Source organism: Lissotriton helveticus, chromosome 4_1 (assembly GCF_964261635.1).
Source record: "Lissotriton helveticus chromosome 4_1, aLisHel1.1, whole genome shotgun sequence".
Taxonomy (NCBI): Eukaryota; Metazoa; Chordata; class Amphibia; order Caudata; family Salamandridae; genus Lissotriton; species Lissotriton helveticus.
The window spans coordinates 1,563,666,311-1,563,679,260 of NC_136063.1; the positions used below are offsets into that span (position 1 = coordinate 1,563,666,311).

At 44.8% G+C, this 12,950-nt stretch overlaps 1 protein-coding gene across 2 annotated transcripts in view; it reads right to left on the minus strand.

Moving 5' to 3' along the window:
• Positions 1 to 12,950, minus strand: part of TNS3 (tensin 3) — an 851,445-nt gene that overhangs the window by 692,723 nt on the left and 145,772 nt on the right. The window contains exon 1 of one of the 2 annotated variants that reach the window (XM_078688176.1): positions 4,946 to 5,359. The exons of the other annotated variant lie outside the window; for it this stretch is intronic. Coding sequence (XP_078544302.1) covers positions 4,946 to 5,080 — 135 coding nt within the window. The 5' untranslated portion in view covers positions 5,081 to 5,359. Of the gene's footprint in view, positions 1 to 4,945; positions 5,360 to 12,950 lie in introns of those variants that run through there. 2 annotated transcript variants of the gene reach the window in all.

Consider the following 12,950-nt stretch of genomic DNA (forward strand, 5'->3'; position numbering starts at 1 on the left):
TCCGGTGCGCCGCACAGGTGGGGGCCGGTTTTGGGCCCCTGGGGGCCGATTTTGCTACAGGGCCGATTTTGCAAAACCGGCCCTCGCAAAGAGCTCGGTGGCACCCGGGGGGGAGGGGGGTTGTGCTTCCCAGTCCGGCCCTGCTCCTGGTCCCCTCTCCCACAAGTGCTAGGGGTTCATAGTACTCCTAACCTGCCCCCTTATACCTTATTTTGTTTGAGTTTTCAGGACACAGGGACTGAGTCCCTGTGTCCTCTCATGGCAGCCATAACATTTCTCTTTGTATTGGGGCCAGTATATCAGAGCATGACGTCCCTTGGGACTCAAAGGAGCCTAACAATAACTTGCAGCGTGGCCAGGCACTGCTGGCACCCTCACATACTACCTCACTCATCGCATGTTCAGTGACTGGTTTCATAATATCATTCATGATATTTGAAAAGACATCATTGATAACAACACTGTGCATGGAATTTTAGTTACTATAGGGCACAAGTTATACTTAGTTGAGATAACTATAACTGGTAAATGTCAGTGGTTTGCTGGTTTAAAATTTTATATTTTACTGACATTTTAACCTAAATATAACATCTCTTTAACCTTTGTTAAAGGGATGTTAGACGATAAAGGCATACAAGAAAACAGCGAGCCAGGGCAAAAATATAGATTATTACCATTAAAACTATGATTGAGATGACTATGAATGTAGTGTTTGTTGTTATTTAATGACGTTGCGCTTTTAGGTGTTGTTAGTTATTTTTGTAAGTATTATGAGGTCATACACATTGCATATGGAGTGTGATGGATGGATTACGTCCAGTAGCGGCTGTTACAAAACTGAAGTGGGAGGGCGGGAGTATTAGAGAAATTATAATATTATTTTTTTAAAGTACGTGTCCTGTCGCCAATGCTACCGGCTACCTCAGTACTCCTCTTCTCTCCTGATGGTGCCCCAGCAGTCCCTGGGACACTAGCACAGGCTCTCCACCCAATCCTGGCGCTGCTCTTAATAGCATGAGAGCAGTGCCAGGATTGGTCTTCCGCTCATATAGTGCCTTGGAGTCTGTGCTGTTTCTGCAACCTGGCTGTGCAGCACAGCTGGTTGGAGAAACCTAAGTGCGCATGTCTGTTCGGCCGGCATAAGACGGCCGGCCAAACTGGCACTCGCACTTTACAGTGCACCTACCACTTCTCCTCCCTGCCATGGCCCGGCCTGGCCCCGCACTGCCCAAGACACCCTGGCTCAGTCAGTGGGGAAAAGAAAAAGATAATATTGTTTTATTATCATTTTATTTTGCGCTTGCTGATTCAGTGGGTTAACGCACCTCCGGCATTAGGGAGGAGCTGCTTCTGATTACTTCGCTGCTATGCAAGTTATGCTTGTGATAATGATAACTGCCGAATTTCAATGTTTTTTAGGTTTTATTATGGAACCCACACCTTCACTTGAACTGTATTTTTAGGTGGATTTCAGAGGTTTTTAAAAAAAAAAGTTTTTTTAACCAATCTTAACCATAACTTCACTCTAACTGTAATTCAGTTCATTTCTGTATTTTTTTTTTACATACTACATTCAACTTATTTGAAACAATTCCCATTCTCAATGGGGGTTTCCCGCTTTGCTTGGTATAGGCCCAGCACCCAACCCGCTGCGCACAGCCTTCAAATGGCCAAACAGGAACTGGGCCCTTTTGTTTTTTGTTTTTTTTTGTCTTTTAAATAATTCATTTGAGGGAGGAGTTTTCAAACCCTTAGAGACTTGTAGATCTTAATTGGCCTCTGACATGGTTTGCGAACCAAGTACTGGGTTCATCAACCCATCAGGGAACTCTGTAGGGGTGATGGGGCCCTTTTTGCCCTTTTTGTTGACCCTGAGTCCGGGTTTTCAAACTTTGAAGCATAGGTGTAGGTCCACAGCCCCTGCCTCAGGGAATACAAGCTCTGTGGCATAAGCAACTTTTTAAGCATTTTGACAACTGGAGGGTCCATTTAGCTCTCACCGATCTGAGCAAGGAGGTATGGAGATGCCATCCCTGGCCCTATGGCTCCTTCACTTTTTTTCAGAATGCGAAGGCCTAGCACTGCTCTTGTAATGGCAACTTCAAACAGATTTTTCTGAGTTGTGTCCAGTCAATTAGAGGGATAGAGTTTGTGGACCAGCAGTAAGGCCCATGAACCCAAAATGGATGATGGAAAAAAATGTTGTCATCCAATCACATTGCTTAGTTTTTTTTATATGGGTGTATGGATCATCCTCAAACCCAGGTTGGCGAGCCATCTGCTAGCAGTCAATGTGTCTGTAACTTTTTAACCCTTTGAAGCTCGTCAAACACATTTTTGTAATGCAATTTTTTCGAAAAACACTCAGCAATTTACAGCATATCAATCAAAGTTCCTTTCTTGGGTGAAGTTTTATTTTCATGCCAAGTTTGGTGCAATTCAGCTGCTTGGTCTGCAGAAAACAGCAAAGAAGTTAAACTGGGAAAGTCACTTGTTGGAGGCCCCCTTTTACTTCCCTCCCCTTAACGGATATGCACAGAACTTGTCATGCTGAAACCCAAATTGGAGGAGCTTTCTTTTGAAAGTTTCATGCAGACTTGCCAAACGGCGCTAAAGCTATTAACAAAACAAAGAACAACTTTTGAATAAAAAGTCTGGCCTAACCATGAACAACAGAGCTAGGCTGCACTTGATCATGCGCCATGCACTTCACATTGAGAATGTGTTCCTTTATTTCATCCGCTTCATTGCGCACATTCGTGTGCTCTGTTGTTCTCATTCTGTCTGCACCTCAGCACCTGACAGGCTGCTTTTTGAAGCAGGATTACCTGTTGTAGACCGTAAAAACATTAGGATGTGTCAGGGCGTGCAGCAGGAAGATGAGACTGGAGGCGGGGCCTAGGAGGTGCTTTACCAAGGAAGTTAAGGCTGCAGCAAAGCTCAGGACTGGGGCAAAGCTGCCCCATTCGCTCTTGCCACAAACAAAAGCAAAAAGAACAGAGGCTGAACGGAATGCTAAACAATGCATACATTCACCCTCAGTCACAAAGATCTGGGTTTAATCCATCGTTTTTTCGATCTTGCCACAAACAAAGCACTCACCAGCATATGCACTTTGATCATTCAATGGATTGGTGTGTCCTGTTCTGACCATTATGTGAGATTACATAATTGTTTTTAGCACCTGGGCTATTCTCTCCAGACATTTGCAACAACCCACCAGTGCAACAATAACATTTGTCTTTTTGACAAACATCACCATGAGGCCGTCGGTTCAAAGAATAGTTTAACAATTGGTGGTTGAGGCAAATTACATTATTTCACTAATCAGTTACTGAACATGACAGAGCGAACCTGCACTGCACTGGTACCAATTTGTGGAACCAGGTCAAAAGATACTTCAGTATGTATGCAATATGTACATTATGAACATGGTCCTTCAGTGGAATGAATGGGCCTCAGTTAAAATATATTGATCAATTTTGTATTTTATATGAATTATATGAAAAGGAAATTAGTCTGATCCATCAGTATTTCTAAAAGCATTTAAATTGCTTGAAGTTGGGATCTCAATTCTACTGATTTCAGGCAAGCTGTGTGTGACAAACGTCTCCATCAGTGCATGGTACAGTGCAAGCCTGCATTGGCACCCTTGTTCCTACTTCCTAAACGACGCGTCTGTCAGATATTCCATTACTGGTAGCATAGGAATGTAGCGACACTACTCCAAACGAGGCTCCATATCAGGTCTAGATACTTGTTGGACTGCACTGATAGCCCGAAGATTGTGGCTGGCGGAACAGGATGGCCGAGCGCAGGACAACTACACTCCCAGAGGCCTAAATGCCTGCAGTCCACCATCTGATAACATTTTCCCACTAATCTTCGACCTCATGATTGGGCTCTTCATTGTACTCAAAACATAGCAACCAGGATTTATCACCAAATCGTGAACTATGAAAACTGTTTGCTCGGTAGAAGACCACCTACGCCTCTCTCTGGCTCTGTGGTCTCCTCCTGAGCAAAGAGAATTGTGAATGAACAATTTGTTTTTGTTTCAGTAGGGAAACAAAAAAAAACTGTTAATTCAAAATCAAGATTCACATAGATCAATAATTTGCTGTAAAAACTACCTGTAACCAGAGAAATGGCACAAAGCAGGATTTCTTCAATGAACACGCCAAATCCAGCAAGGCAGGTAGATTTAGGTATTCCATTTGTGTAAGCCTTCCTCCAACGACTGAGGCAGTATGGGCCCTCAGAAATCAGCCATCCAACCGTTCACCATATTTAAAGTAGGAGGTCTTTAAACTGTCCATCACAGCATAAGGACGGTAAAAAAAAATCACCCCCACATCAAGGAAGAAAGCTTCATGTTTCTCGCACTTTTCCAAAAACAAATTCCAGCTTTGAGAGTTTGGTTTTGGAAAAGTAAAAACTTTTATAGTTTGATGTAAGCTTTCATCCCCAGTGGCAGACTTACACCAAACTTTCAAATGGTTGTCCTAAGTAAAGTCCTCCACCACCGGCCTGTCTTTACTCCGTCCATCAAACTCTATATAAGGTCCTGACTTGTCAACTCTGTTTTGTTTTCAAATGCAAGCTTCTCCTCTTGATCAACTTGTGTGATCTTAGGTAACCATGTTACTCCTTCTGCCCCAGAGCCCACATTTACCACAACTAGCAGCTTTAAAAAAAGCTGGGGCACAGCTCTATGGAGTGCAGCAGGCGCTGTTGCACCAGGGCCCTGCAATTTTAGAGTCCACTGTATCTCCTATGTGGTTGTCTTTTCCTAAACAACTTGGAGCGAGGGGTTGTTTTTTTGTGCTTAAATTAGGGCCCCTTACACCCTTGCTGGGTCACTCTAGGAGCCGTCACCTCAGCAGTAAGAGGCGCCTAAAAAGCCGGACAGTTTCATTGTGTCCACATTTGCATATTTGCTTACCCGAATCATGGGTTCGCTGTCCCACTGCCTCCGGGTGTGCGGGTGGTACTCCAGGGTGGTGGTGCACAGCTCATTCTCCCGCCCGGCCAGGCTCGCGGTGCAACCCATCAGGAACTCCCATCCCAGTCCCTTCATCTGCCTGGGAGAGTTAGTTCTGCTGACCAGATACAATTTGCGGACTCCTCATCTCCGTCGGCCCTGGAATCTTTCCCAGCTCAGACTGGCCATCAATACATGCAGCCTCGGGGCCCGGCCTTCTGTCAGGTGCGCACAGACAGAGGGACACCTCTCGCGCCTTCTTCGCCACTCCTTGTTCGGTGTCACACCGAATCCTACCGCGGACACGAACTGCTCACATCCCGGCTGGGACTGCGTGTAAGAAGGAAGCCCGAAGCGGCCTCTCGACTGAGGAAACGCCGTGTTTCCTCTCTCCCCGGTGGGAGGGTTTTGGATCAGCAAACACAGCAAGGGTACAATAACAGGGGAGCGTAATTACATGTAACGCGCCAGCCCTGGGGACCGAAGGGTGGGGGACGGCAAGAGAAAAGTGAGCCGGCCGTAGTGCAAAACCATAGGGTCACATCCTCATACATGCAAACAGGACATCTTACCGGAAACGGTCCATCGGAAGTGGCATGGTTTAGAAAGTGTGGGAACTGTGATGGAGTCTTAATTGATAAACACCTGGCGTCCATATTACTTTAGGCTTTTTGATGTCTCAATTTCTTTCCTTCTTTTTGCGCTATTTTAGTTCCTCAGATTAAAAAGAACAGCGTAAAACTATTTACTCCATACTTGAGCCACATCATCTAAATTTTGTGCCAGGTAAATATATGGAGCGAAGGGTTTGCACGTTTTCTTTTTGCTGTTGGAGTGAAGGAAACACGTTATGCGAGATGGACTCCCTTAATATATGCAAGCTGGAAGCGTAAAGCAAAATTGTTTTCATTTCCCAAATAGTGAAAAATTATCTTTGCTCAGATTTCTAAGGTGAAGCAGCACAAAGGGTGCAGAATGGATTTGCCCTATTGTTTCTTCAATTCAATTGTGTTTTGTAACATGGCTCTCTACGATTTATAGCTTCTAGTTATGTCAAGTGTTATTTTCAGGTAGAACATCAGTGCCACCTTTTCCAAGCATCATTCAGGCCTATTCTCAAATGTAAATTCGTCCATAAACATACTTTTACGACCGAATTTACCTTTGTTATGCCTGCCAGGACTTCACAAAGGGGTTACTGGCAGGAATAAGCCCACTTACCTATGCGGCCATATCTGTACCTGTGAATCCCACTCAAAAGGTGGGATTGATGGCGTTCCAAGGCGTGGATAGCCTTGGAAGTTTATGAATAATATCTTCCCTGTGCAGAAAACAAATATTTTGCATTTGGGAATATGTTACCCTTCTATGGATTCCAAAAAAGGCAATTGATTCCCAAGAAATTCACATGGAAACCTGCTCCTTATGCCGGTTCCCATGCGGAATTCCCACATGAGTTTGCGAATTCCAAAAAGTAGGAACAAATCTACACTTGGACATAAATGTAAATATCTGAGAGGACATTTCATTATCTTTTCTTTTTTTTGTCATGGGCCAATTCTTTTTACATTGACGCACAAAGGCGTTATTTTTAATCACATTTGATTTTAGTGTCCTTTCACACACAGAGTAGCCAGACTGTACACCCCACAGATCTCTAGACCTACAACGAATGTCATGCTGGTAAAGTTAACAACATCACTGTCTTTTTAACCTCCTCTGGACAAAGTGGCTGCTATAAAAATGTAATGTCACCATTTTGACTTATTCGCGGATACTCCAGATTACTACATTTAATTTCATTACATTTGATTACTTTTTTTGTGCATCCAAGTCCGACTTCGATGGGGAAAAGTTGTAATCCTAAAGTCCAGGTCTCCATAGCCAACAACAAGACAGCATCACTTTTGGTCAATTCTAAACCTTCTATTTGTTTTGGATTCCTGTGGATTCCTGTCCTGGTACTAAACATATGTGCCTGAATTGCACACTCGGTGCATTATCCCATGATAGTCCTTACACCTGCAGGCCTATTTACAAGCTCCTTGCGACGCCGAAGCGTCACTTTTTATATGGGAAAACTGATGCACCGGCGGCGCAAGGCATTTGTAAATAAGCTCCCTGGTTTCTAGCAGCTTCCACATACTAGTTTGCTTTTCTCAGATTTGATAAGTTGATGTTAGATACGATAAGACCTGTTATAACTCAGTGAGGTAATAATTGCTGCTAATATCTGCAATGAACTGAAAGTCACAAGCTCGAGTCTTGGTCAGTCAGATTAACCCGACAATCTTCTATAACTGAGTACACTGAGTACACTTAGGGGCTGATTAGGATGGGGTAGAGACCGCCACCGACAGCCCGTCGGTGGCGGTCTCACCGCCATCCTATGCATGTTTTACGCCTGCCACATTAGGATGGCGGACAGTTTGTTGGCGGTTGGCAAGACCAACCACCACGCATCCAACAGGCTCCCTGAGCCCGTCGGTGCGGCTGAGGCATAGTAATGCCTGCAATGGAGATGGTGCCTGCCAGGCAACACTGTAGGCATTACGATGTGCCTTTCCGCTTACCCTTTCATGGCGTTGAACCCGCCATGAAAAGACTGGCAGAAAGGGACATTAGGGGCCTCTAGCAGGCCTCCCTTACCCCCTGGCCTCCAGACACAGGTCCTGGCGGGCACCTATGGTGCCCCCCTGCTTATCCCTGCACCATGTGGCAGGCCCTGCATGGTTGCAGTTAGCAGCACCCGCCGCGATGCAAAATATAGGCATTGTGACCGCAGTGCTGGCTGTCGCATCAAATGCCTACTGCGGGTACGCCAACAGCATGTCAGGCTTTCCCAGTCCCCATAAGGATGGCGGGAGGACGTAAGTCCACCCGCCATTGCAATAGGGCCATAAGTACCTCATTATGATGACAGGGAGACCACCACAGACAGGCCATCTGTGGCAGTACCGCTGACAGACAGATCTTCGGTCCGACTGCCGCATTACAATGTTGGCCTTTCAGGGCCTTGTCTGTTGGTGGACAGACCACCATCTCTGGCAGGATCATGATCAGTGATCCTGGCGGGGGCGGCAGTCAGAATCATGATCCCGAATAGATGCAGTGCCAAGACAGGCACCGCCGTCGGGATTATGATGTCCCTCTCTGACAGCCTTTTGATGACCGTTCAATGGCCATGACAATGACGTCAGAAAGGTACTTTGGGACCTCAAACAGGGCTGCTATCCCTTGTGGGCTACTACAAAGTTGCTGTGGGGGCACATGCAGTGCCCCCACACACATCCATGCACGTGGGCCATGCACCACATGGTGCAAAGTCCAAGGTGCCTGAATGTGCACAAAGTGCTCTTTTACACGACCGCTTGAGCTGCGGCCCTTTTCCTGGGCTGCAGTGTAAAGGAGCACTTTCCGACTGCCAGCACGGCGGTCAAATCTCCTGACCGCCGCAACAGCGGGCCCAAAGTACAGTTAAATTAGAAGTTATTAACTTCAGATATTCACAGAGCTAAGAGACAGTTACAGTGCAATATCACATAGATTTTTGATTTACCAAAAATAGCTAGACTCTGAATTAGATGTGCCCACTTGTCACAACAACATAAACTCTTAATTTCCAGCTCTGTCGTTGCCTTTCTGTTTTTATTCCAGTCACACTGTCATTGCGTTCATGTAAAATTGCAATTTCTGTTAGGCATACCAAAAGGATCCGAACTTGCACTTAAAAAAAAAAAAAAAATCAAGCATCAGAAGATGTGTTTTGTATCAATGAGTCAGCCACACCCATAACCTGTAAGGCATGATATCACTTGGAGCCCTGGGTGGGTGCAGTGAGACAGCGGGAATCCTTTCGAGACAGCTTAGAGAACTGTTATTTTCTGTTTTACTTTACGCTCTATTATTTATAATAGCGTGGAATGTGCACATTGAAATAATTAAGATCTGTACGAGCAAGTAAGGAACCTCACCTTCCGTTCAATTCTGGAATTTTCAATAATGACCTCTTAAGTGTAAATGATAACCTTGCTAATGTACATTAACCTAAATAAAACACTGAAATCGTAATATGATATGTGAATAATAAAATGAAGGGGCATGTTATAACTTATCAATGACTTGTCAAGTTGCTCTCTAGAAGCACATTCGACCATGTGTAGCAGCATACAGAGACAACTTGTTCACATGCGTCATCATTATTATTGTTATTGCCAACTCCAGTCCTCTAGGGCTGCAATCATGCCAGATTTTCATGGTAACCACCAACTTTGTAAATAAAGTCACTGCATTTAAATGTTTCCTGTGGGGCTAGCCTGATTCCGGCTCTAGATGACTGGATTTGGACACGCCTGCATGTATTGTATCACATCATCGCCAAAGTAATTACCGTGTGAGGGTCCAGCTAGTTCTTGAAAACATGCAATTCAGAGCCTGCATTTTAAAATTCAAGAAACTCTTTCCCTTCAAATCCCCTGATGCAGATTCATAAACACAACAGAAGCAGAGGCTTCATAAAACCGGAGATTGCTCCAGTGACCTCCTGTGGTGAAAGATGGTGCAGGTCTATAGATCATTACCAGTAAAGGATGGGCAAACTGGGCACACCCTCCTTGTTCCTCCTTAATCATCATAGATTTTTCTCTGTTATGAATATGATGTCCTAAAGTGATATATATATATATATATATATATATACACAAGAACTCTTCCTCTTTTGACGAAAAGATGAGGGATACAACGGAGCACGGTGAGGCAGCTTTAACCACTTGCATGCTAATGACAAGGTGAACTCGTCATGGTGCACAGATAAGCAGTGCTCATGACAAGGTCAACTCGTCATGTATAATGGGATTTACAAATATGCAGCACAGCACGGGAAAACCCCTTAGCAGCCAAGATCTGAGGCATGACGCGTTTCGGAGCAATACCTTTATCAAATGCCAAATCTTAAACTTGCAATCGACTACAAAAAGTGTCTTTAAATAGTCCCGCCTCTCCTTCTGATGAAGTGAGCACACCTGACCCCCATAAGCTTCAACACCGCCCATTCAGCTTACGGTGGAAAACTGCAACTCCCACAATGCAGCACAATGTTCGGCCAGGGTGGATGATGTTTATGGCCTGGATATCATATCTCACAATGAGTGAGGGGCCAATTAAGAGCAAGGTCAGGGATGTTTTTGCAATCCAGATATCAGGAAGCTGCCTCACATGCCCCTACTTCCAGCCGCACTTTCCCACTGCGGGCAAAAACCGGAAACGACGGCGCAGTGTCCTTGTCTATCTATACAGTGATGGACTGTCATTACCAGCAGTTTCACTTCCCTCGTAGGTCGGGTGGCGGTCCTCAGCTGCCGATAGCTCGGAAAAACCAAAAAGTTTTGCCACTGTTGCCTGTGATGCTGAGGACGCTTAATGGAAGGGTCCCTCCTGCGTGTCATAGGCGAACATGCCACATATGCACAAGAACTCTTCCTCTTTTGACGAAAAGATGAGGGACACAACGGAGCACGGTGAGGCAGCTTTAATTAGATCTGAGGCATGACGCGTTTCGGAGCAATACCTTTATCAAATGCCAAATCTTAATTAATATATATATATATATTACCTACTGGCGGTCGCCAGTAGGTATATATAGTTAGGATTTTTTCTCTATGGGTTTTTTGAAAATTCTATGTCTAATAACTTTGGCGTTTGTGGACGGAATTGGCTGAAATTTTCAGGAAAATGGCACATTTTGTTTCTGAGCAGCCCTTGAAAATTTGGGGGGGGGTTCGTCAAGGGGGGGCCGAGAAAAAAGGGGGGTCCCAAAACGTGTTTTTAACATTGAGTTTTCCATAGGGCGGTTGGCCTCACTTTTAGCCCGAACGGCTGAATGGATTTGCACGAAACTTGGCAAAATTGTAGGGACTGGTAGCCCGATGTGCCTTTTGTAGGTCTCAATATATGTGCTCCAGTGGATTTTGAGAAATTAACGTTTAAAAAAAGATATATATCTGTAACAGCGGACCAGGCAGCGCTCCGGTTCGCGTACTTTACGCGCAACGGAGCTTTGTGAAGCGAAGCTGATTGGTTCTCCGGCGTCTGTCAACATTCCAAAAAGTCCGTAGCGGCCGCCATCTTGTCTCTCGGTAGGATCGAGAGACAAGAGGAGGTCAAAACAAAGGGGGAAATAACTATAAGGGGGCATAGTAGATCCTCGCTGACCCCCTAGGTTTGATGTGGAGGTTCAAAAAAAATAATAATAATAATAATCGAACGGCTGAATGGATTTGCACGAAACTTGGCAAAATATTAGGGACTGGTAGCCCGATGTGCCTTTGCTAGGTCTCAATATATGTGCTCCAGTGGATTTTGAGAAATTAACGTTCAAAAAAAGATATATATCTGTAACAGCGCTCCGCTTCGCATAACGGAGGTTTGCGAAGCTGATTGGTCATTCTGTCACTGGGCTATAGTTGGGCTACATCTGGCTGATATTTGGGCTACATTTGTTTTTTTGTGTGTCTGGCGGCCATCTTTGGGCTACATTGGGCTACATTGGGCTTCATTGGGCTACATTGGGCTACATTTGGGCTCCAACATATATATAGGCCAATGTAGCCCAATATATATTTTTCAAAGTTAATTTTCGTAAAAACCACTGGAGCATATATCTTGAGACATAGCAAAGGCACATCGGGCTACCAGTCCCTACAATTTTGCCAAGTTTCGTGGAAATCCATTCAGCCGTTCGAGCTAAAAGTGAGTCCAACCGCCCTATGGAAATGAAGGAAATGAATGGGTAATTTGTAATTAGCAAATAGCTAATCGCAAACTAGGAATGGTAAAGAATCGCTATTTATTCCTTAAAGTTCGCTATTTAGGAAATGCAAAAAACTTTGATGATACATATGGCGGTTCATCTCTAACAAGATAAGAAGCATAGGGATACATTTATGATGACTGGCGCATCACCAGGGATGTGTTAGTCATTCTGTGCCGCTGTTCCGTCACCTATGGTGTGCTGCATTTACAATGCGGCGCATCATGGGGCAAAAACAGCACAGATGCGTGATGTATCTGTGCCGTAAAGGTGGCGCATTGCTGGAGTTGTATCGCAAGTGTGATGAAGCTCCAGCAAGGGTCGGGGGTGCCCCTGTCGCAGGGTTTCTGTTCTCACACAGAACTGTGGACAGAGGATTGGAACCTCGGCGAATTAGGGTGTCCCAAAACTCACGTTAGTAATCAAAAACTCCTTAGCAAGCTAGGTACAGTGTCACATTGGATATAACAAACTCTCAATGTTTAGACAATCCAGAATATGAACTTATAGTACCTCAGGATACGTGGAACTCATGAACAGTCGGTCGTTATATATTTCTTAGAAACCAGAACATGGAGTTAAGAAGAACACATGTGTATTTGAAATGTTTATTTACTAATGCCGTCTTCTCAGGCGTAGTATCTTAGATAATAGAAGTACACATATTATCAGTAGCAAAATTACCAGCATAGTTACTAGTACATAAAAAGCGAATGGTGACAGTATGTTAACATGCTGTAAATGAATAAGAGTTAGCAACACTTATAAGCAGCCGCGGGCCGTGGAGGGAGTTACGGTGGGGCAGGGAGGCGGGGAGGGGGAGGGGCAAGGTAGAGAGGGCTCCACCCTGCTTCTCCCCCTCCCCGCCTCCCTGCCTCACCGTAACTCCCTCCACGGCCCGCGGCTGCTTATATCTCACCCTCCCTAATACACATATTATATTATTTGCTAAGAAGGTCTCTTTGTGTTGGTTTAGGGCGTGCCCATACTTTAGTGTCTTAGATTTGAAGGAATCACATCAGCATACACCAGCTCTCACTTCATGTGAACCGCATCAACTGTTGTGTATGTGTGTTCGGCAAAGCAATATAAAACTCGCCTCATGCCCAGAATTGGCAGAAGTTGCACTTATGTTATGAGTATGAAGTCGTGGAGATC